Raw genomic sequence first — 24,670 nt, 5'->3', positions numbered from 1 at the left:
CTGGGTTTCTGTACAGCACTTTGAGATATCAGCTGATGGGCTATATAAATACATTTGATTTGATTTATTTAATTCATATGACTTTAAAAGCAGTTGTTACAGTTTGTACACTATGCACAATGTAGAACGCATCCAACACGACACATTTATTTTAGTGACTTTTCTCCAAATATTAGATATGACATTTCAGGTGTTGTATGTCAACCTTCCATGAAACTACTGCAAAAAAATATACGCTTAGACATTTTGATAACTCAATTTTATAACCCATTTTTATGAATCAATTTCCACATTGTTATGATGGTAAATTATAAGTATGAGTACAGCTAAATAATAAAAGGCGTAAAACACATATTCCAGTTGTACAGTGTATGACTACGTTCACAGATATGAATTACACCTCAATGCGTCAGTAACAAATATTTCAAAAACCTTCTATAACCCAATATATATGTTTTAAAAAGTGCATAAATTGTCAATCTGTCCTTCCACCACATGCTAGCGAGGACTAGGTAATAACTGAGTTATTATGCTATATCTGTAAAGATGTTTGCTTTTTGTATTGGAGAAAGTCTTTAGCCTGAGTGCCAGTCTGTTTGTGCTATCATGCCAACTCCTTGTACTGGGCATTTTTGGTTTGTCAATGAGCAATTGAGTTAGCAAGAGCACAACCAGATCTGAGACCAGGCTAGGTCTTTGCAAGTGAAACCTCTAAGAAAACATGGAAGTCATCATGCAAATCACTGCCTAAAAAAATAAGATATTTATGAAAATGTCATAATTGTAAACTTCATCTTACAGAAATCTCAATAAGAAAAAGCAGAATGAATTACCGTACCATACATTAGGTCACTCATCTATGATCGTAAATAGCTATCTTCTGTGTATTATGTTTTACACAGTACTGATTTATAAATGGTATGGTTGAATAGCTTTCTGTAGCCATATTAATCGTCATATTCTTCAATAAATCCCTTTAAAGCCATTTGGTTTGGACTCACATAGGGGAATCATTATCACTTATTAAATCACCTAAATCTCTCAAAAGCACATATGAGCCCTCACATACAGTATCTCAATACCGCTCATATACAAGCAAACAAACAAACAAAAACAGAGTAGGCTAGACCTACAACCAGTATAGTATTCATGTGGAATGGAAACCAGGTTTTGCCGTGCTAACTACTACCACTACTGTTTAAATTCAAGCAATGGTTCAGTGGGTCGACACATCAGGGTTGTTCATTAAGTCACACAACAGGCAATGTTTTAAACCATTTTGCAAGGGACAAGTCAAGGTATTTCCTCCCTCTTTTAATACATTTTCTTCCGCTTGTACCCACTGAACACGACCCAGTTTAAACCAGAGAACCAATGCTGAGCAGACAAACCAGCAGAGCAGCAGTGATCAATGCTAAAGGGAAGTGAGGACCTCTAGTGGCAGAAGAAGGAACGTTCAGAGACCCATCCAGCTTGAGGCAGGATGTTATGGAGGTGTTGCAGCACTCTTGGTGGCATGTACCGGTTGTGGTCGTACACCAAGTGTTTCTTGAGCAGTCGGCATTGCAGCCTCCCATCCACATCGTTGTTGAACCAATTATCATCTTTTTCAACTGAAAAGAGAAACATGGATTGAGAATGCATGGAGTTAGATGAGTTGAAGGATGTACGAGATTGGCGAAAAGGAAATTCTCTCTTGTCTAAGTGATGTTATTGAGACGATAACAGATAATCGTTCTTGTCGTGGCCAAATGTATTTTCCTTCTTTCGTTATAAAATACTTAAAGTGTACATTTTGTATCCTACAGCATTTACAGTTCAATGAAGCATGTCTAGTTTGTCTACTATGGGTATAGAATGATGAATAGGGTAGTGTGGGGGTGCACTATTAAGCCTACCTCACAGTAGGGCTGGTTGAGGGGACAAGGCATTGGGTCTTTGGTTATCCAAGTCTTGTAACAGTTCTGCTCTGTGCACTGAAACATCTGGCACTTCTTAAGTTTCTGTAAATAGATGGATGATGTTAACAAAGGCTGGTAAATTCACAGACTTTGAGTCCTATGCGCGCACGCACGCACACACACACACACACACACACACATTAGGACTGGACAATTTCCATCTAGTCGTGTAACTGACGATTATGGATGAAGACATTCATAAAAATAAAATAAACTTTATAACTGTTTTAAAAAACAAAGTATTCACACCCTTTGACTTTTTTGACATTTTGTTCTGTTACAAGTGGGGAAAAAATGTATGTAAATGTCGTTTTTTTGTCAGCGGTCTACACAAAATACTCTGTAATGTCAGAGTGAAAGAAAAATTCTAACAAGACTAAATAATTTACAAAAAATAAAACACTAATATGCAGTATCTTGATTAGATAAGTATTCAACCCCCATAACATGATGCAGCCACCACTATGCTTGAAAATATGGAGAATGATACTCAGTAATGTGTTGTATTGGATTTGCCCCAAACATAACACTTTGTATTCAGGACACTAAGGCATAACTTTAGTGCCTTGTTGAAAACAAAATGCATGTTTTGGAATATTTTTTACAGGCTTCTGTCTTTTCACTCTGCCAATTAGGTTAATATTGTGGAGTAATTGCAATTAAACTCATGGTGAAATCAGACCAAATGACAGATTTTTGACTAATCAGACCAAAGGAAAGATTTCCACCGGTCTAATGTCCATTGCTTGTGTTTCTTGGCCCAAGCAAGTCTATTCTTCTAATTGGTGTCCTTTAGTAGTGGTTCATTTGCAGCAATTCAACCATGAAGACCTGATTAACCCAGTCCCTTCTGTATAGTTGATTTTGTGTCTGTTACTTGAACTCCGTGAAGCATTTATTTGGGCTGCAATTTCTGAGGCTGGTAACTCTAATGAACTTATCCTCTGCAGCAGAGGTAACTCTGGGTCTTCCTTTCCTGTGGCGGTCCTCATGAGAGCCAGTTTCATCATAGCGCTTGATGGTTTTTGCGACTGCACTTGAAGAAACTTTTAAAGTTCTTAAATGTTCCACATTGACTGACCTTCATGTCTTAAAGGAATGATGGACTGTCATTTACTAAATAGGGCTATCTTCTGTATACCACCCCTACCTTGTCACAACACAACTGATTGGCTCAAACGCAATAAGAAGGAAAGAAATTCCACAAATGAACTTTTAAGAAGGCACACCTGTTAATTGAAATGCATTCCAGGACTACCTCATGAAGCTGGTTGAGAGAATGCCAAGAGTGTGCAAAGCTGTCATCAAGGCAAAGGGTGTTTACTTTGAAGAATCTCAAAAACAATTTTTTGGTTACTACATAATTCCATATGTGTTATTTCATAGTTTTGATGTCTTCAATAGTTTTGATGTCTTCAAACCCACCGCTGGTGTGCGTGGCCAAAGACGGGTGGTCAGAGGACATGAAAATAGACCTCTTTGGCCACACCAGAGAGAGTTACAGAGGGTCAAAGATCATACCCCCAAGACATGCTAACCTCTCACCATTACCAATAACAGGGGAGGTTAGCATATCTTGGGTGTATGATCTTTGATCCTCTGTAACTTTCTCACACATCAGTATTCACGATTTATTCAGGATTATGTGTAATCATGGTAGCATCCACTTCAATGTAGAAAGTATTTTAAAATATATTCTATTCACTATAAACGTGATTCCAAAATGATACAATACATTATTTACATTGATCTGAAACACAAACAAAACAAACAGCAAATGCAGCAAACAAGTTAGTAGAGTCACAAGCTTTCTGAGGCCATACTAGGCCATTAAATCATGGCCTAAGTGTCAACAGTATGTTTATGTTGTAAATTGACCATATTGAATTACCATTGTAATTGCTCACACATTGATGTCAGATATGCACCTACCCTTATGCTCTGTTGCTGATGACTGGAATGAATGCAGGAGCAGATTTCAGAAGGAGGACAAGAGACTATTTGTGACTGATGACTGATATAAGGGCATGTACGTGGTGGCTTATATTATTATGATGGTCATAATGCTTTTTGACAGTGTCGTGTATTTTCTTAGTCCAAGTAAAGTGACACAGGATGGTCATAATGCTTCATGACAGTGTAATAATGTGTATTTTCTACAAGTTATTTAGAATATGGTGAAAAAAACATGACTGTAAAGACTTCGTTACAACAAAGGATTTAAGAAACAAAAATTGAAATGAAAGGAAACTTATTGGCAGGGATTTAAAAAAACTTTGATAACCAGCCATAAAATAACACAATACAGTGGGGGGGAAAAGTATTTAGTCAGGCACCAATTGTGCAAGTTCTCCCACTTAAAAAGATGAGAGGCCTGTAATTTTCATCATAGTTACACTTTAACTATGACAGACAAAATGAGGGAAAAAAATCCAGAAAATCACATTGTAGGATTTTTAATGAATTTATTTGCAAATTATGGTGGAAAATAAGTATTTGGTCACCTACAAACAAGCAAGATTTCTGGCTCTCACAGACCTGTAACTTCTTTAAGAGGCTCCTTTGTCCCCCACTCGTTACCTGTATTAATGGCACCTGTTTGAACTTGTTATCAGCATAAAAGACACCTGTCCACAACCTCAAACAGTCACACTCCAAACTCGTCTGAAGTTTGCTAGAGAGCATTTGGATGATCCAGAAGAAGATTGGGAGAATGTCATATGGTCAGATGAAACCAAAATATAACTTTTTGGTAAAAAGTCAACTCGTCGTGTTTGGAGGACAAAGAATGCTAAGTTGCATCCAAAGAACACCATACCTACTGTCACGCCCTGGTCGAGCTATTTTGTGTTTATCTTCATTTAGTTGGTCAGGCTAGGGTGTGGCATGGGTTTTTGTATGTGGTGTGTTTTGTCCTGGAGTTTTGTTAGGTGTTGGGTTTGTGGCTTAGTAGGGTTATGTAGTTAAGTCCATATTCTTTGGGTGTTTTGTGGGTGATTGTCCTTAGTGTCCTTATGTCCGTGTTTATGAGCACGAGAATTAGGCTGTTTCAGTTTTTGTTACGTTTATTGTTTTGTAGTTTTTGTATTGATTTGTGTTTACGTTGTGTTATTAAACATGGATCGAAATCTACACGCTGCATTTTGGTCCGACTCTCCTTCACATACAGAAAACCGTTACACCTACTGTGAAGCATGGGGGTAGAAACATCTTGCTTTGGGGCTGTTTTTCTGCAAAGGGACCAGGACGACTGATCCGTGTAAAGGAAAGAATGAATGGGGCCATGTATCGTGAGATTTTAAGTGAAAACCTTCTTCCATCAGCAAGGGAATTGAAGATGAAACGTGGCTGAGTCTTTCAGCATGACAATGATCCCAAACACACCGCCCGGGCAACGAAGGAGTGGCTTCATAAGAAGCATTTCAAGGTCCTGGAGTGGCCTAGCCAGTCTCCAGATCTCAACCTCATAGAAAGTCTTTGGAGGGAGTTGAAAGTCCGTGTTGCCCAGCAACAGCCCCAAAACATCACTGCTCTAGAGGAGATCTGCATGGAGGAATGGGCCAAAATACCAGCAACAGTGTGTGAAAACCTTGTGAAGACTTACAGAAAACGTTTGACCTCTGTCATTGCCAACAAAGGGTATATAACAAAGTATTGAGATAAACTTTTGTTATTGACCAAATACTTATTTTCCACCATCATTTGCAAATAAATTCATTAAAAATCCTACAATGTGATTTTCTGGATTTTTTTTCTCATTTTGTCTGTCATAGTTGAAGTGTACCTCTCTCATCTTTTTAAGTGGGAGAACTTGCACAATTGGTGGCTGACTAAATACTTTTTTGCCCCACTGCACAACAGGTTATGACCATGCTATGACAGGTTATGTTAGCTGTTGTGACATGATTATGACCGACTGGGTGCGAAGGAAAGGGTTGCCGAATTGGTAAATGTGTCATTAAGACCCCAAAATGTTTTTGAAAAATAATATTACTTGGTAAAACTAATCTCTTTGAGCAATTGTATTTTTGTAAGCATACACTATAGCTCAGTAATTTAATTATTTATTTTACCCAATCATTATTGCTCATCTTTAACAAGTGTGTCAATAATTTCGTACCTCACTGTGTATACAGTGCCTTCAGAAAATATTTAGATCCCTAGACTTTTTCCATATTTTGATACGTTACAGCCCTATTCTAAAATGGATTGCATTTTTTAAATTCCTCAGCAATCTACACACAATACCCCATCATGACAAAGCAAAAACAGGCTTTTATACATATTTGGAAATGTATAAAAATAAATAAACCTTATTTACATAAGTATTCAGACCCTTTGCTATGAGACTTGAAATTGAGCTCAAGTGCATCCTGTTTCCATTGATCATCCTTGAGATGTTTCTACAACTTGATTGGAGTCCACCTGTGGTAAATTCAATTGATTGGGCATGATTTGGAAAGGCACACACCTGTCGATATAAGGTCCCACAGTTGACAGTGAATGTCAGAGCAAAAACCAAGCCATGGGGTTGAAGGAATTGTCCATAGAGCTCAGAGACAGGACTGTGTTTAGGCACAGATCTGGGGAAGGATACCAAAAAATGTCTGCAGTATTGAAGGTCCCCAAGAACACAGTGGCCTCCTTCATTCAAGTTTGGAACCACCAATACCCTTCCTAGAGCTGGCCACCCTGCCAAACATGGAATTGGGGGAGAAGGGCCTTGGTCAGGGAGGTGACCAAGAATGCGATGATCACTCTGACAGAGCTTCAGAGTTCCTCTGTGGAGATGGGAGAACCTTTCAGAAGGACAACCAAGATTATCTGGTCTGATGAAACCAAGATTGAACTCTTTGGCCTGAATGCCAAACGTCACATCTGGAGGAAACCTGGCACCATCCCTACGGTGAAGCACGGTGGTGGCAGCATCATGCTGTGGGGAAGTTTTTCAGTGACAGGGACTGGGAGACTAGTTAGGATTGAGAGAAAGATAACCTGCTCAGGACCTCAGACTGGGGCAATGGTTCACCTTCCAACAAGACAACAACCCTAAGCACACAGCCAAGACAACTTCGGGACAAGTCTCTGAATGTCCTTGAGTGGCCCAGCCAGAGCCCAGATTGAACATCTCTGGAGAGAGCTGTGCAGCAACGCTCCCAATCCAATCTGACAGAGCTTGAGAGGATCTGCAGAGAAGAATGGCAGAAACTCCCCAAATACAGGTGTGCCAAGCTTGTAGCGTCATACCCAAGAAGAGTCAAGGCTGTAATCACTGCCAAAGGTGCTTCAACAAAGTACTGAGTAAAGGGTCTGAATACTTATTAGGTATTCAGACCCTTTACTCAGTACTTTGTTGAAGCACATTAAAAGCTTGGTGATATTTCAGTTTATAAAATGTTTATATATTTATATATTTGCAAAAATGTCTAAACCAGTTTTTGCTCTGTCATTATGGGGTATTGTCTGTAGATTGATGAGGGGGAAAAAAATGATTTAATCCATTTTAAAATAACTTAACAAAATGTGGAAAAAGTCAAGGGGTCTGAAAACTTTCCGAATGCACTCAGCTGCAACAGCACAGTCTTTAAAACTATAATGGTGACCGCAGTCACTTGGCTGAACAATAACTGTCATCCAAAATTCCATGACCATCACAGCCCTAACACACACACACACACACACACACACACACACACACACACACACACACATACACACACACACACTCCCAGATTGCCCCTTCAATGTGTATAGAAATGTACCCTAACACATTGGGAAATTTACTTTAGTTGCCCTACATTAACCTGAGAACTTCAAGTTGCCGCCCAGAAGCTCATTCTTACATTGGTTGGTATAGCAGTTGTAGTGGTGGCTGCTGCTGTGGTTGTGGTGGTTGTCATCATCACTGTAGTCACTGGAGGAACAATTAAAATATATATTTTTTTAGATGACTCATGTCTCAATACTGTATATAGTACATTGTACTTTCATGCACATATAATGCAATTCAGATTTATTCAAAGTAAATAGCATGTTTTACAAATTAAAGGAATAGTGATAAGATACTGTGCATTGTACTTGCACCTCAGTATTTCTACCTGCACATTCATCTTCTGCACATCAATCACTCCTGTGTTTAATTGGCATATTGTAATTACTTTGCCACCATGGCCTATTTATTGCCTTACCCCCCTTATCTTACCTCATTTGCACACCCTGTATAGACTTTTTCTACTGTATTATTGACTGTATGTTTGTTTATTCCATGTGTAACTCTGTGTTGTTGTATGTGTCGAACTGCTTTGCATTATTCTTGGCCAGGTCGCAGTTGTAAATGAGAACTTATTCTCAACCTGCCTTCCTAGTTAAATAAAGGTGAAATAAAAGTTTAAAAAATGGTCAGAAAACTAATCGTTCAACAGACCAACAGACATAACTCAGCCCCATACAGTAACAGTCTCCCAATTGATGTGGTGGTGATACATGTAAACATGAATCTCTTACAGTAAAAGACAGGATTTTTACAGGCTCACCAACTCCAACACTAAGAGCCCCACAGTACGGTTTGACTGACTTTACTGAGTCTAGCGCACAGTTTACAAGGAAACTGAAGAAATGCAGAATAGCATAGAAAACAGTCATTATACAGGGCACTTAGATATCAAATCTAGGACATTTATTTTTTTAATGAGTGGGCTAGCCCCACTCCTTAGGTATTTTTATGTGTTTATTAGACTGGATGGATAGAGGAAAGAGAGTGCTTGAGCAGTGGGATGGATTTGAACCCATCCTTTCAGAGGTACACAGTGCATGTGATCCAGAGGCAGCGGTTTAAACCAGTGGACCACTGCAGGCCACAGGACATTGATTTTCTTTATTGTATAAAAAAAATGATTGGAAAATAAAAAAGGTTTACCTGTTGTAGTGTTTGGGCGAACCATGGAGGCCAGGGTGGAGTGAAGACAGCCAGTGGAGTTGCAGCATCCCATGGTACAGTTGGTCTGAGTGTTATTGACACAGGCATTCCTGCAGGAGGAACTGCAGCCACCGGTGTAAGTCATGTCTTCCTGTCTCTTCAGCTGAGAAGGCATCACACACATTTTGTTTGCACACTATTAAAAACAAATACACTTACATTTTTTTTTTGCTATTGTTAATCAAGGGAATAAAAGATGAAGTCGGAACAACATTCCGGTCTTGTTTAATCAAATGCAACTGACAAAACAAAAGTAAACGGTGTGAAACGTTTAGTAGTAGGGCCAGGAAGATTATATCTAAAATAGGTGTGACACGAATTAATGACAGCAGATGCAACATGAACTATAGCATGCAATTTTTTTTTTATAGTTGTGTAAGAAATCTTAAGTACATTTGTATTATTCAAATTCTAAAATTCTGCAATTCACGCATAGCGTATACTGTACCTCACAGAAGGTGATATTAGCGTTGCATGAAACAGAAGTCCTATTCATGTACACATCGTAGCAGTCTGAGTAGTTACAGGAGAACTGGCGACAGGATATCTATGAGAGAGAGAGAGAGAGAGAGAGAGAGAGAGAGAGAGAGAGAGAGAGAGAGAGAGAGAGAGAGAGAGAGAGAGAGAGAGAGAGAGAGAGAGAGAGAGAGAGAGAGAGAGAGAGAGGGAGAGGGAGAGGGAGAGAGAGAGCATCAGAGAAAGAGAGACGATCAGAGCACCTCATCTATCTATGCTTTCTCTAAACAATCAAACAGCAAGATCGGTCCGACTTTGAATGAAGTACAACTTAGAAAGTCTTCACAGCATACATGAAGTCTGCACTACACAGATCAACTGTACTTGTATGTCATACTCTATAATAAAGGGTGCATGAAGGCTGCCATGACCAATGTAGAGGGCAATGCTAAATGTGACATAGTTGGCTATTTCCCCCCAAAACGGTGCTTTATAAAGGGCGACATCGTGCTAATCGATGTGAAATTGCTTGTCTTCAGGAAAGCTCCCAGATAAGGCATTAAAAGGGATGGAAAGCGGACCACATGTATCATGAAATAATCTCTCCCACCAAGTTACTTCATTCCTCAGTGCCAACATGCACTGACACAAACACGGACCCAGTCATCATCCCCTCAACCCCCTCACCCCCACACTATGGTGATGTACACTCAGTGGTTGAAGTGGACTGCAAAACAAACAGTCTGTATCCACTTAGAGTTTTTTTTCCCTCAATCAATTTGGCACATTTTTCAGATGTAAGGGGGTGTGTTTTCAAAACACTGAGTAATTGTCCATTATCTTATGTTCATTGTGCATTAATTGGCGTTGAATACATGTTTAACCTCTGAGTCATACATGCAAAATCTACGTTTTTCATGAAATACCATAAGAATATTTAGTTTAGTCACCTATACATCAGATAATGATCAGACTCGTTGTTGAACTAACATTTATTCCAACAGCAAAAAATACTAGATACAATTTTCAAAACGGTTCTTTTTAGTAGATGGTAGATGGTAAATACCATTTTCCATATGGTATTTAGCTTTAACTTGACGGCAAATTTTACGGCAAACCAATTTTTTTTATCAGTTGTGGTATCCTTAAACAGTACATAAGTAAAATAAAGAATCAGATGTAAGGGTAGTATGTATTGTAAAGCTGATGCAGTACAACCTGTCTCTCTGCTTGGCAAGATGAATCAGGTTACAGTGTATCAATTACACTTAGATAAAGAGTGGAATATATTGTTAGACGGTATATAAAGGGTTTATTGTTTCGTTGGTTTGTTTAAGCTTGTAGCCTACACATTTGCAGCTAAAAGCTGAATTGCAGTATAGGTCAACAGATACAAAAAATAAAAAAAAGTACTGTAAATTGACATAACAATTAGGTAGATTAACAAAACAAAGAAATTGATGTTGATGAAGCCAGCTCTGAGAGTTCCGTCACAACAGAGTGTACCCACTTATGACAGAGACGGGCGCTTCTGACAACCCACTGGAGTTATGCCAGATGATCGATGCCAGATGATCGATGACAGACGGTGCAGTTGGCTTGCTGGCCCTGATGTCGTTCTCAGCTCAACATCTCTGTAGCCTGGACATAGTACTCCTCCACAACGAACGAGTAGCACCCACAGGTGATGCCTCTGAAACTGCTACGGCGCAAAAAAAGTCCAGAGCTATAGTCATCAGTCCAGAGCAATAGTCATCAGTCCAGAGCTATAGTCATCAGTCCAGAGCTATAGTCATCAGTCCAGAGCTATAGTCATCAGTCCAGGGCAATAGTCATCAGTCCAGGGCAATAGTCATCAGTCCAGAGCTATAGTCATCAGTCCAGAGCTATAGTCATCAGTCCAGAGCTATAGTCAGCCGTCCAGAGCTATAGTCAGCCGTCCAGAGCTATAGTCATCAGTCCAGAGCTATAGTCATCAGTCCAGAGCAATAGTCATCAGTCCAGAGCTATAGTCATCAGTCCAGAGCTATAGTCATCAGTCCAGAGCAATAGTCAGCCGTCCAGAGCTATAGTCATCAGACCAGAGCAATAGTCATCAGTCCAGAGCAATAGTCAGCCGTCCAGAGCTATAGTCATCAGACCAGAGCTATAGTCATCAGTCCAGAGCTATAGTCATCAGTCCAGAGCAATAGTCAGCCGTCCAGAGCTATAGTCATCAGACCAGAGCAATAGTCATCAGTCCAGAGCAATAGTCAGCCGTCCAGAGCTATAGTCATCAGACCAGAGCTATAGTCATCAGTCCAGAGCAATAGTCATCAGTCCAGAGCTATAGTCATCAGTCCAGAGCTATAGTCATCAGTCCAGAGCTATAGTCATCAGTCCAGAGCTATAGTCATCAGTCCAGAGCTATAGTCATCAGTCCAGAGCAATAGTCATCCCCATTTCCATAATGCAGTCCAGTCTCATTCGTCAAGAAGCCGGTGCTTTGTGAGATCTTTTATATGCAAACATTAGCTAGCTAACTATAGCCAAACCACACAGTAGACTTGCCATCAGTCCTTCAACGCCATGGGTGAAAACAACCAGATATACACAATAAACACTAAATGATTTAGCAAAAACAAAAAACACTTAAAATCATCAAAAATATGTAGAAAATATGAAGAGCATCTTACGGTGCCATGGCAACCACAGAGCACATTATATTGATCGGTTAGCAGACAACGTCATGGAAATGATGCACACGCTTCCAAGAGGCGCATATCAGCAAATTCAACTGAATTGTTTTCTAAGACAATTTGCAATAATTACAAGCACTATTTACTTGGTGGCCTCGTGAATGATGTTGAACAAAACATGTGCAAGGAAGGTTGCTATTAATGATACTGCAACAATTCACAAAGGTGTCATGATTGGCTTCATAAAGATGATATAGATGCATTATGTATACCCACTTCAAATAAAGTGTGAACATAATATCATATCATATACTACTAGACTGCTAAAGTACTAGACTCACCATGGTCATGCCACTGGTGCCCCATGAGGTAGTATTGTCCGTGCTTGTGGTTCCACTACCTATGTTAGCAAGGACAAAATGTAGTGTGAGAGAAAAGTGGCAAAAAATATATATCTACCATATATCCTGAATGTGAATTCATAAAACAATCAGTATTTTGTTTTACCCGCCACTGTATTCCTTGAGTTGTCAATGGTTACACTTCTTGAAGTGGAGGTCATGGCTGTTGTCACTGAACCTACACTGGACGAATTGGAGGTAGTTGCTGAGTCCGATGCCATTGTAGTATTCATAGAAGAAATGCCAGACAACATGGGTTGGGGAGTAACGGATCAGTTACACGTCAGGGATTACAAAAAAAAAAAAAAGCGGTAACTGTGATGAGTTACCAACACACATATTGTAATCAGATTACAGATACTTTTAAAATTACGAGGTGATTACTTCTAGGATTACTTTTAAATTCAGAAAAGATGTTCGCAAAGAAAATCTTTGACACATCTGTTTTCTCATTGACATTCAAATCAGCATTGACAAACACTGGTGGAACAAAATAAGCTTGTTCTCTGACCAAAAGTCAGAGACCACTATGATGACACACCAAATGTGTTTGATCGATCGCTGGAAAAGAGCACAAATAGGTTTTTGTAGGCTACAGTCCAAGCTATGTCTTCCAATGGTGCGACTACTGTCAGCATCCCAAGATTATCCAACTAGAATAAACGCTTGTGGTTAAGGATGACAGCAGTGGTGTAGTCTACGGCGATATGGATATCAATTATTATTGTTATCTACATAGCTCATTGATGTGAATCACACTGCTGCTCTCTCATTTAGCTATTTGCACCTTACGGATTGTGGTTGTTGTGCATGGCTGTTCACAAATCCAAATGTGTATTTGAACTCAAATGGTTGAATTCAAGAAGTTTCAGCTGCCTATCAATCATTGTTTTTGAAACCAGTGGACAGCCAGTGAAAATGTGCTCTTACAACAGCTGCATAGTGCGGAAATAGTGCGGAAATTGAACCAAATTGAGATGGTTTGGGATGAGTTGAATCGCAGAGTGAAGGAAAAGCAGCCAACAAGTGCTCAGCAAATGTGGGAACTCTTTCAAGACCATTGGAAAAGCATTCCAGGTGAAGCTGGTTGAGAGAATGCCAAGAGTGTGCAAAGCTGTCATCAAGGAAAATGGTGGCTACTTTGAAGAGTCTCAAATATAAAATATTTTTTGATTTGTTTAACACTTTTTTTGCTTACTACATGATTCCATATGTGTTATTTTATAGTTTTGATGTCTTCACTATTATTCTACAATGTAGAACACAGTAAGAAATAAAGAAAAACCTTTGAATGAGTAGGTGTTCTAAAACGTTTGACCGGTAGTGATATATATATATATATATATATACACATATGTCCATTGATTCTTGAAGAATATAACTTATAAATGCCTCATGAGCTCAGTTCAACTGTCACACTCCACGAGAACCCAAAATATAAGCTTGTTTTTCTCCAATGTTTGTAAACATTGTAAATGGAAACAAATACTGTATAGCCTCATAACATGGTTAAAACAATAATTTGGATATCATGATTGGTCTGTCCTTGCATCCATAGCTCTGTCTATTAATCTGAGAGTGGTTACATTTCTCCAGGCCCATCCCTCAGCGTTTTACCAAAACAGAGGCGGGGCGACAATTTTGCTATTGTTTCATCTGTGGACTTGCCAACAAAATCATAAACAACAGAGTAGGGCTGGCTACTAAGTCCTTAGTTTTGGGGTTATGCTCAGGTAATACAATTTGGCAAATCTATACTTCCATATTTCCAAGTCCTATTCCTGAAGATCAAGGGGTTTAACAACTATTGTAATGACTGGAATTCTGATAGACTTTGTTTTTATGTAAAGATATACTGTAATTTAATCGTATTTCTATATGTAGTAGAAAGCTGTGGGTTACAAGAAGCCTACGTAACCAACCCATAAAGTAAAATGTATCATCCATATATGGCCATCTATGTAAACTTAAACATTGATTTATCCTGCAATAGATGTTATTCAATTGGTAACATACATGTTTGTCTTCTCCTCCTGCCTCTTAAGAGGAAAGTAATCTAAAAGTAACTTAATGTAATCAGATTACGTTACTGAGCTTGGGTAATCCAAAAGTTACGTTACTGATAAACATTTTGGACAGGTAACTAGTAACTGTAACGGATTACATTTAGAAAGGAACCTACCAAACCCTGCAGATGACATTGCAGCATTCGTAGACGAAATGGCAGACGACATTGTAGCTTGAGCTGTGGTAACTGTCATCGTAGCTGTTGCAGAGACAGTCCTCATCTCAGTTGACAACACAATTGTTGCAGCCACCGTGGTTGTAGCATCGGTCGTTGTATTGGAACTCGAGGTTGTGTTTTGTCCTGAAACAAATGACGATGGCTGCAGTCCCAGTAGTAAGAAGAGCAGGAGGCCTGTTCACAGAGAAGAGAGAGGCATACAGCTGTCATCATTTAGCAGGTCCTGTATGTTAAACATAACAAGCTCTTAACCATGCGTGTTATTGTCATATTCATGTGGGCAGTAAGCCTCTTTTGTTTGGCTAGATGAGTCTTTTCCTTACGAAAAAAGTTTGCTTTCAGAGTGCAGTATAGCTGCAGGACTCTGCAGTTTAGCTCCAGTTAGAGTGCAGTATAACTGCAGTATAACTTTTTTTGATGTCAGTAAATTTGCAGTTTAACTGCAGTTGCAGGTACGGTCTGGAATCTTAAAGACACAATCTGGGATCTGAAAATCTGTCCATTTCAATTCTTGATATTTACCCATTGATTCTTGTCACGCCCTGACCTGAGTATTCTTTGTTTTCTTTATTGTTTTGGTTAGGTCAGGTTGTGACATGGGTGATGTATGTGCTTTTGTACTGTCTAGGGGTTTTGTAGGTTTATGGGGTTGTTTATCATCTAGGTGTTTATTTATGTCTATGGTTGCCTAGATTGGTTCTCAATTAGAGGCAGGTGTTTATCGTTGTCTCTGATTGGGAACCATATTTAGGCAGTCATCTTCTTTGGGTATTTTGTGGGTTATTGTCTATGTGTAGTTGCCTGTGTCTGCACTCGTTGTCATAGCGTCACGTTCGTTTTGTTGTTTTTGTTTAAGTGTTCTTCGTGTTTTTCATCATTCAACAAAATAATGGATTCACACCACGCTGCGCTTTGGTCTACTCCATACGACAATCATGACAGTTCTTGAATAGTATAACTTCTATAACTTTGATTCATGTTATATAAGTTACATTATTCAAGAATCAGTCGGTATGTGTTTGTGCACATTTTTTTTAGGCAATGGGCATATTTAGAAAGTAAACGTACCTGTGCCTTTAAAAAAAACAGTTGAGGCCATAGTCTTCTGGAGGGAGTAGGAGCCCTTAGTCCAGTCTAGAAAGGGAAAGAGAAGTCACAGCGAGTTCAATTCGACCCAGTATATGTTTGCACATGATATTCATGATCTCCAGCTCCACACCAGTAGCTACAGTACATACAGTATGTGACTATGATGACTTTGTACAAACAAGAAGAAGAAAACGTTCCTAAGAAAATGAACCCCTATAATCTTAAAACAATATAAATGACGATTGTGTCCCTTTAACGATTAACACTGCTACAGTAAGACTTAGGCACAGAAGATCTTACATTTAGAAATAAACTGAGAAACAGTGAAATGTGACACCCTGAACATGGTGATATAAAGGTTCCTTATTGTCTTCCGGCATCGTGGTTACCTGACTATTGAGTAACGCTTCCTGGAGCATGAAGAGGAGAAAAGTAATACCACAAACCACATAAGTAAAGACCAAAACCCATAGGTCTATTATGCCTTTGCTGTTGACGCATGACCTAAGTCATATTCGGTAGAGCAATCAGACTGTTTACACATCTACATTCATTATGTCCCACCTGGACTTATCCGTTGATCTTATGCCGTCATCTATCTGAGGGCTCCTCCGCAAACAATTCCCTAATTGTTCTATGGGGAAACTGATCTGATGATGGTTTGCAGTGGCCGCAGCGCCTGATTTGTAAGTCACATTTTGTTAAATGTAGGAAAGAGAGGTAGAAAGGAGAGTTAGGAATAGAAAATAGGTGTTGAACTGTAAAACAACCATCTACTCACAACAACATCGTGGCTGGTAAATTACAATATTGACCATTGCCAAAATAATCAGACACAAACGTGTGGCATCAAAGGACATGATTTTTGTCCTTTGCGGTTGGCAGCCGTTCAGCCATGAACACAATTAAAATGTGTTTATTCCTCGTGATGTCCCCAGTGCAATATCACTAAGCACGACATGTTTTTCATCCCTCCCTAGGAACCAACCACCGTCTCCTTTGGGCTCACCACCCTGGATACTGAGGGTCAAACAGTGGCGAATAGTGTCATGTTGTATAAATGATTGGAGACAGGCGCAGGAATACGTAATAGGAGGTTTCAATACTCCACCCAAAAATACAACATGCCATGAAAGGGACGGGGACGAAGCCCAAAACAAACACATATACTAAAAAACAGGGATGTTACCCAAACAAAAGACTAAGGTAAAACCTCTAAAAAATACATGGGACAAGACCGACAATACACTACACGGGGCGAGACCCATAATAACAAATGCACAGCAATACACGGGACGAGACCCGTAATAACAAGTGCACAATACACGCAGCATGAAAGCTGAAATAACAAAGCACAGGTACTCACAGACCAACGGACATAGGAACAATAACCCGACAGGACAATGGTGAACAGAGGGCACATATATACAATTGCTAATCAGGGGAATTGGAATCAGGTGTGTGTAATGAGACAGTTCAGTGACGGAATGAGCAGCAGTACCGAGGGAATCCGTGACAGTTCCCCTCCGCCCCACGGCTGCACCAGAAGCGGAACAACACTGGCCTTGGGGACGACCACAGGGACGCGGTGCTGGTAGGTCAGGGCGCCGATGGTGAAAATCCCTGGTCAGCCAAGTGTCCAGGATGTCCGCCACAGGAACCCAGCACCGCTCCACTGAGCCGTCCCGCACCCCTGACGCGCTGCAGCAGCGGGACGACACAGGCCTCAAGGACAACCACAGGAACACGGTGCGGGTCGGTCGGGGTCAGTTGCAGCTGCCGAAGTTGCGTTGTTGTTGGACAGGCCAGTTGCAGCTGTCGAAGTTGCATCGGACGGGCCAGTTGTGGCGACGTCGGATGGACCAGTTGCAGCTGCCAAAGTGGTAGCGGCGTCGGACAGGCCAGTTGTAACTGCCGAAGTTGCGGCGGCATCCACGGGCCAGTTGTAGCTGCCGGAGTTGCGTCGGTGTCTGACGGGCCAGTTGCAGCTGCGAAGTTGCGGCGGCATCGGACGGGCCAGTTGCAGCTGCGAAGTTGCGGCGGCATCTGACGGGCCAGTTGCAGCTGCGAAGTTGCGGCGGCGTCTAACGGGCCAGTTGCAGCTGCGAAGTTGCGGCGGCATCTGACGGGCCAGTTGCAGCTGCGAAGTTGCGGCGGTGTCTGACGGGCCAGTTGCAGCTGCGAAGTTGCGGCGGCGTCTGACGGGCCATTCCCACTGTCTCCATTTAGGGTTGGTTATTCTGTCACGTTGTATAAATGATTGGAGACAGGCACAGGAATTCACAATAAGGGGGTGTTTATTCTGTTATGAAAGGCATGGGGACGAAGTCCAAAACAAACACGTATACTAAAACACAGGGATGTAAACCCAAACAAAAGAGCAAGGTAAAACCTCTAATAAATACATGGGACAAGACCGACAATACACTACACGGGGCGAGACCCATAATAACAAATGCACAACAATACATGGGACGAGACCCGTAATAACAAGTGCACAATACACGCAGCACGAAAGCCGAAATAACAAAGCACAGGTACTCACAGACCAACGGACATGGGAACAATAACCCGACAAGACAATGGTGAACAGAGGGCACATATATACAATTACTAATCAGGGGAATTGGAATCAGGTGTGCGTAATGAGACAGTTCAGTGACGCCTAGAGGCATGTGAGGTAGACCTCCGGAACAGGTGCACGGAATGAGCAGCAGTACCGAGGGAATCCGTGACAGTTCCCCTCCGCCTGACGGCTGCACCAGCAGTGGAATGACACCGGCCTCGGGGACGACCACAGACCACAGGTGCTGGTAGGTCAGGGCGCCGATGGTGAAAATCCCTGGTCAGCCAAGTGTCCAGGATGTCCGCCACAGGAACCCAGCACCGCTCCACTGGGCCGTCCCCCTCCCCTGATGCGCTGCAGCAGCAGCGGGACGACACAGGCCTCAAGGACAACCACAGGAACACGGTGTGGGTCGGTTGGAGTCAGTTGCAGCTGCAGAAGTTGTGTTGTTGTTGGACAGGCCAGTTGCAGCTGTCGAAGTTGCATCGGCGTCTGACGGGCCAGTTGCAGCTGCGAAGTTGCGGCGGCGTCTGACGGGCCAGTTGTAGCTGCCGAAGTTGCGGCGGCGTCTGACGGGCCAGTTGCAGCTGCGAAGTTGCGGCGGTGTCTGACGGGCCAGTTGCAGCTGCGAAGTTGCGGCGGCGTCTGACGGGCCATTCCCACTGTCTCCATTTAGGGTTGGTTATTCTGTCATGTTGTATAAATGATTGGAGACAGGCGCAGGAATTCACAATAAGGGGGTGTTTATTCTGTTATGAAAGGCATGGGGACGAAGTCCAAAACAAACACGTATACTAAAACACAGGGATGTAAACCCAAACAAAAGAGCAAGGTAAAACCTCTAAAAAATACATGGGACAAGACCGACAATACACTACACGGGGCGAGACCCATAATAACAAATGCACAGCAATACACGGGACGAGACCCGTAATAACAAGTGCACAATACACGCAGCATGAAAGCTGAAATAACAAAGCACAGGTACTCACAGACCAACGGACATAGGAACAATAACCCGACAGGACAATGGTGAACAGAGGGCACATATATACAATTGCTAATCAGGGGAATTGGAATCAGGTGTGTGTAATGAGACAGTTCAGTGACGGAATGAGCAGCAGTACCGAGGGAATCCGTGACAGTTCCCCTCCGCCCCACGGCTGCACCAGAAGCGGAACAACACTGGCCTTGGGGACGACCACAGGGACGCGGTGCTGGTAGGTCAGGGCGCCGATGGTGAAAATCCCTGGTCAGCCAAGTGTCCAGGATGTCCGCCACAGGAACCCAGCACCGCTCCACTGGGCCGTCCCGCACCCCTGACGCGCTGCAGCAGCGGGACGACACAGGCCTCAAGGACAACCACAGGAACACGGTGCGGGTCGGTCGGGGTCAGTTGCAGCTGCCGAAGTTGCGTTGTTGTTGGACAGGCCAGTTGCAGCTGTCGAAGTTGCATCGGACGGGCCAGTTGTGGCGACGTCGGATGGACCAGTTGCAGCTGCCAAAGTGGTAGCGGCGTCGGACAGGCCAGTTGTAACTGCCGAAGTTGCGGCGGCATCCACGGGCCAGTTGTAGCTGCCGGAGTTGCGTCGGTGTCTGACGGGCCAGTTGCAGCTGCGAAGTTGCGGCGGCATCGGACGGGCCAGTTGCAGCTGCGAAGTTGCGGCGGCATCTGACGGGCCAGTTGCAGCTGCGAAGTTGCGGCGGCGTCTAACGGGCCAGTTGTAGCTGCCGAAGTTGCGGCGGCGTCTGACGGGCCAGTTGCAGCTGCGAAGTTGCGGCGGTGTCTGACGGGCCAGTTGCAGCTGCGAAGTTGCGGCGGCGTCTGACGGGCCATTCCCACTGTCTCCATTTAGGGTTGGTTATTCTGTCATGTTGTATAAATGATTGGAGACAGGCGCAGGAATTCACAATAAGGGGGTGTTTATTCTGTTATGAAAGGCATGGGGACGAAGTCCAAAACAAACACGTATACTAAAACACAGGGATGTAAACCCAAACAAAAGAGCAAGGTAGAACCTCTAATAAATACATGGGACAAGACCGACACAACACTACACTGGACGAGACCCATAATAACAAATGCACAACAATACACGGGACGAGACCCGAAAATAACAAGTGCACAATACACGCAGCACGAAAGCCGAAATAACAAAGCACAGGTACTCACAGACCAACAGACTTGGGAACAATAACTGACAAGACAATGGTGAACAGAGGGCACATATATACAATTACTAATCAGGGGAATTTGAATCAGGTGTGCATAATGAGACAGTTCAGTGACGCCTAGAGGCATGTGAAGTAGACCTCCGGAACTGGTGGACGGAATGAGCAGGAATACCAGGGAATCCGTGACAAATAGCCCACTTTAAAAAAAAGTTGGCCAAGTTGTAGGTGTGTGTGTAAATGAGAAAGTTCATATTACTTAAAGCATATCAAATGTATGATGCCATCGGAAAGTATTCAGACCCTTTTAACTTTTTTCACATTTTTCTACATTACAGCCTCAATCTAAAATGGAAGAAATCAAAAATACTTCATATTGACAAAGCGAAAACAGAATTTTAGAAATGTTTACAATTTTTAAATAAACACAGAAATACATTATTTACATAAGTATTCAGACCCTTTGCTATGAGACTCGAAATTGAGCTCAGGTGCATCCTGTTTCCATTGATCATCCTTGGGATGTTGGTACAACTTGATTGGAGTCCACTTGTGGTAAATTCAATTGTTTGGACATGATTTGGGAAGGCACACACATGTCTGTATTAGGTCTATGCGCACTGCGCCATGTGCTACTATTACTCACAACCAGAATGACAGACCTAGGACCATAGAGATATATAGAGGACTCATCTTTGTATCTGTTTCACTTCAGTGTTTGTGACAGCATGAGGAATGGGGCAGCACCATTGAGGCAATCTCAATTTTGAAGTAGACAATTTTGACCCGGTTTGACATGACTCCAACAGGGTCACCAGGAAGGATCAGCCAATAACATTGGAAGTCCCACCCAGTTGACTACATAAGGATCCACCCCTTCTTTTAATTTTTGCCTAAAATAACATACCCAAATATATCTGCCTGTAGCTCAGGACCTGAAGCAAGGATATGCATATTCTTGATACCATTTGAAAGGAAACACTTTGAAATTTGTCTAAATGTGAAATGAGGGACTACATTAAAATGGTGGAAGCCCTCAATGAAGCTACCCATGCTAAACGGCCTTTTGTCCACTAGAGAATATCCTTCTCTATGCATAGGACACAGGCACTTGGAACTCCGACATAGCCCAGTAAATATGAACAAAGGAAACCAGTTGAGTTAAATGAACATAGCTTCTACCTCAGGAGTCTTGCAAACGTCCATGTAAACAATAAACATCGCGCCCACTCAGAGGGTGAGACATGCTAAGTTAAAATGTATCTTATCAAAACATAAATGTATAAGTGTCACAATAAACGATACAGGGAAGGAACGACGAAACCCTGGCAATTATTGTAGGACTAAATGGGAATATAGATTTGCCACATATTCATTCAAACGTGTGAAAGCAACAGCAAGCATTTCAAAAAGAGAACAACGTGTTCTCTACTGGCGGGAGTTCGGAGAGCAAAAGGTGCGCCTGTGGTGCAAACTCTCTGCAGTAGGCCAATAATACATTTTAACAACACATTTCAAATGTAAGCTCCATGAGTAAATGATCAATTTCAAGCAATTTTGACAAACTGAGGATGGATGAACGTTGTAGTTACTCCACAATACTAACCTAATTGACAGAGTGAAAAGAAGGAAGCTTGTACAGAATAAAAATATTCCAAAACATGTTTGCAATAAGGCATCAAGCTTACTTTAGTGTCTTATTGCAAACAGGATGCATGTTTTGGAATATTTGTATTCTGTACAAGCTTCCTTCTTTTCACTCTGTCATTTAGGTTAGTATTGTATAGTAACTACAATGTTGTTGATCCATCCTCAGTTTTCTCCTACCACAGCCATTAAACTCTGCATCTGTTTTAAAGTCACCATGGTGAAATCCCTGAATGGTTGCCTTCCTTTCTGGCAACTGAGTTAGGAAGGATGCCTGTATCTTTGTAGTGACTGGGTGTATTGATTCACCATCCAAAGTGTAATTACGTACTTCACTATGCATGCTCAAAGGGATATTGCATGTCTGCTTATTTTGTTTTTTACCCATCTACCAATTGGTGCCCTTCTTTGCAAGTCATTGGAAAACCTCCCTGGTCTTTGTGGTTGAATCTGTGTTCTAAGTCCTTCCAATTTATTAGGTGATTTATTTAGGCTTGCCATAACAAATGGGTTGAAAACTTATTGACTAAAGACATTTTTGCTTTTCATTTTTTTATTAACTTGTAAAAATGTTTAAAAAAAAAACATAATTCCACTTTGACATCATGGGGTTTTGTGTGTAGGCCAGGTACAAAAACATCTCAGTTTAATACTTTCAGAAGGCACTGCACTATGTGAAAATAGGAAAGCATTCAATGCCAGTAACATAACCTCATATTTATTGTTGTGAAGTAAACCTAAGCAACATTACTCTCTATTCTATCATCTTTAAGCAACCATGGCAACCCTCCTTGTTGAACTGAATCATCCTGAGATAAGCAGGTAATGGCACAAAATAACGCAAACAGATTTTTAGCGAAATGTTTTCCCGGAAAAACAACAACAAACGCTTACCTGTGTGTAGCTTTGAGCAAAAGTCTGAGGATGAAACTGTCTGTATCAGCTGTGGATGATGTGTAGAGCACCTCTCTCTTGGTCTCTCCCTCTCTCCTTTTCTACAGTGCCACTACCCTCTGTTCTTCCTAGTGACAGCACAGGAGAGACAACCTATTAAGTGGAAACTCTCACCTGCACACCCACTCAATTACTAGTCACAACTAGCAGAGAGGAGGAGACTACAGGCAGAGAGCTGGGTGGGTGGGTTTAAACTACCATACAAGGGTCCAGAGATCAAATTAGGGTAAACTTCCGGCCCGCCAACTCAATACACACCTATAATCTCAGGAACCAGGACCAAATCTGGAGTGCGCTGGCCAGTTGACAGATGGTCATGTGAGAATAATTAATACAATTATGTAATCAGACATATTCATGAAAAAAATGTCACTGGAGCAAAGTGATACAACAGGTCAAAGTCATGTCATTAACATCTGCAACCCAATACAATCTTAGAAAAATTCTACATCTCCTTGTAAAAATTATACATATTTACCTATCACCTCATTTTCCTTTTCTTTTGCAAATAAAATGTTCCCACAGTCTTCTACAACTTAACATAAGGCCCTTCAAAGCACTGATCTACTGTATAGAACTACATTTAAAGATGTTTGTCTGAAAAGAAACGCAACAGGATTGTAGTGAAGCCCTTGCTGCCTCATGAGTTTCTTGTGAGATAATTCCCATACTGGTGAGGTGATTTTGGGGAACCTTCTGGTTTCTGTTCAACACAATGAGAAATCACCCCCCCCCCCCTCCCCTCCCCCTCCCCCTCTCTGCAGGAATAAACCCACTTGACAACAATTACCTCTTTGTGGCATTGTGGCTCTTGGAATGTACAATACCTAACCTGGGCACCACACAAAGGCACCTGGGCCACTCAGGTGACAAAAAAAATCCCTCCTAATAAACCTGAACGTTTTGTGAGAAGAAAGACACACATAGGCTGATATAGCTCTTATTTCTCTCATGGAATTGTACACACTCCAACCACATACAATTATTTGCACAAATCCATTCCATGTTAGTTTTCATGGTCAAAGCTATAGTTGGCACAAAGGCATTACTCATGGAAGTGTCTATCACAGTGAAATTGTAAGAATTTAAAATATTTAGTTACCTACTGTATTTGTATTACAAATACATAATTTCATATTAATTTAAACTTATTTTGTAAATGAAAAACATTAAGAAAATGTGTGTGTGTTTGCGTGTGTGTTAACATAAATATTATCCATGGAAATCCCAACACCAAGCTATTGAAACTACAAGGATATGTGATATAAACATGCTTTACATTTGATTCCATCACACCCTATGTGTTGTTTCCTTTACATTGGTTATATGTTTGTTTCATATGTTTCCTTTACATTGGTTATATGTTTGTTTCATATGTTTCCTTTACATTGGTTATATGTTTGTTTCATGTTTCCTTTACATTGGTTATATGTTTGTTTCATATGTTTCCTTTACATTGGTTATATGTTTGTTTCATATGTTTCCTTTACATTGGTTATATGTTTGTTTCATATGTTTCCTTTAC

At 41.3% G+C, this 24,670-nt stretch overlaps 1 protein-coding gene across 1 annotated transcript; it reads right to left on the bottom strand.

Moving 5' to 3' along the window:
- Nucleotides 1–39: 39 nt before the first annotated feature.
- On the bottom strand, nt 40–23,188 carry LOC110517569 (chitinase-like protein PB1E7.04c). Its single transcript, XM_021595560.2, has 10 exons — nt 23,086–23,188; nt 15,786–15,851; nt 14,655–14,891; nt 12,579–12,677; nt 12,413–12,471; nt 9,386–9,484; nt 8,878–9,040; nt 7,805–7,875; nt 1,899–2,003; nt 40–1,613 (listed from the first exon to the last, which is right to left on the bottom strand). Exons 2-10 carry the CDS (start codon nt 15,814–15,816, stop codon nt 1,359–1,361), a joined length of 1,119 nt encoding a protein of 372 aa, XP_021451235.2. The 5' UTR covers nt 15,817–15,851; nt 23,086–23,188; the 3' UTR covers nt 40–1,358.
- Between the last annotated feature and the right edge of the window lie 1,482 nt (nt 23,189–24,670).

The sequence above is a fragment of the Oncorhynchus mykiss genome, chromosome 3 (genome assembly GCF_013265735.2).
Source record: "Oncorhynchus mykiss isolate Arlee chromosome 3, USDA_OmykA_1.1, whole genome shotgun sequence".
Lineage (NCBI taxonomy): Eukaryota > Metazoa > Chordata > Actinopteri > Salmoniformes > Salmonidae > Oncorhynchus > Oncorhynchus mykiss.
Note: the sequence above shows the minus strand (reverse complement) of the source record. Positions and strands in the feature narration are given on the sequence as shown.

What these genes read in the sequence shown, in the direction of transcription:
- LOC110517569 (XM_021595560.2), bottom strand. Translation starts at nt 15,816, where the DNA reads ATGGCCTCAACTGTTTTTTTTAAAGGCACAG. An exon ending in AATGTCATCTGCAGGGTTTG is followed by an intron (nt 12,678 to 14,654) that starts GTAGGTTCCTTT and finishes CATCGGACTCAG; the next exon opens with CAACTACCTCCAATTCGTCC. An exon ending in TCAACCAGCCCTACTGTGAG is followed by an intron (nt 1,614 to 1,898) that starts GTAGGCTTAATA and finishes TTCTCTTTTCAG; the next exon opens with TTGAAAAAGATGATAATTGG.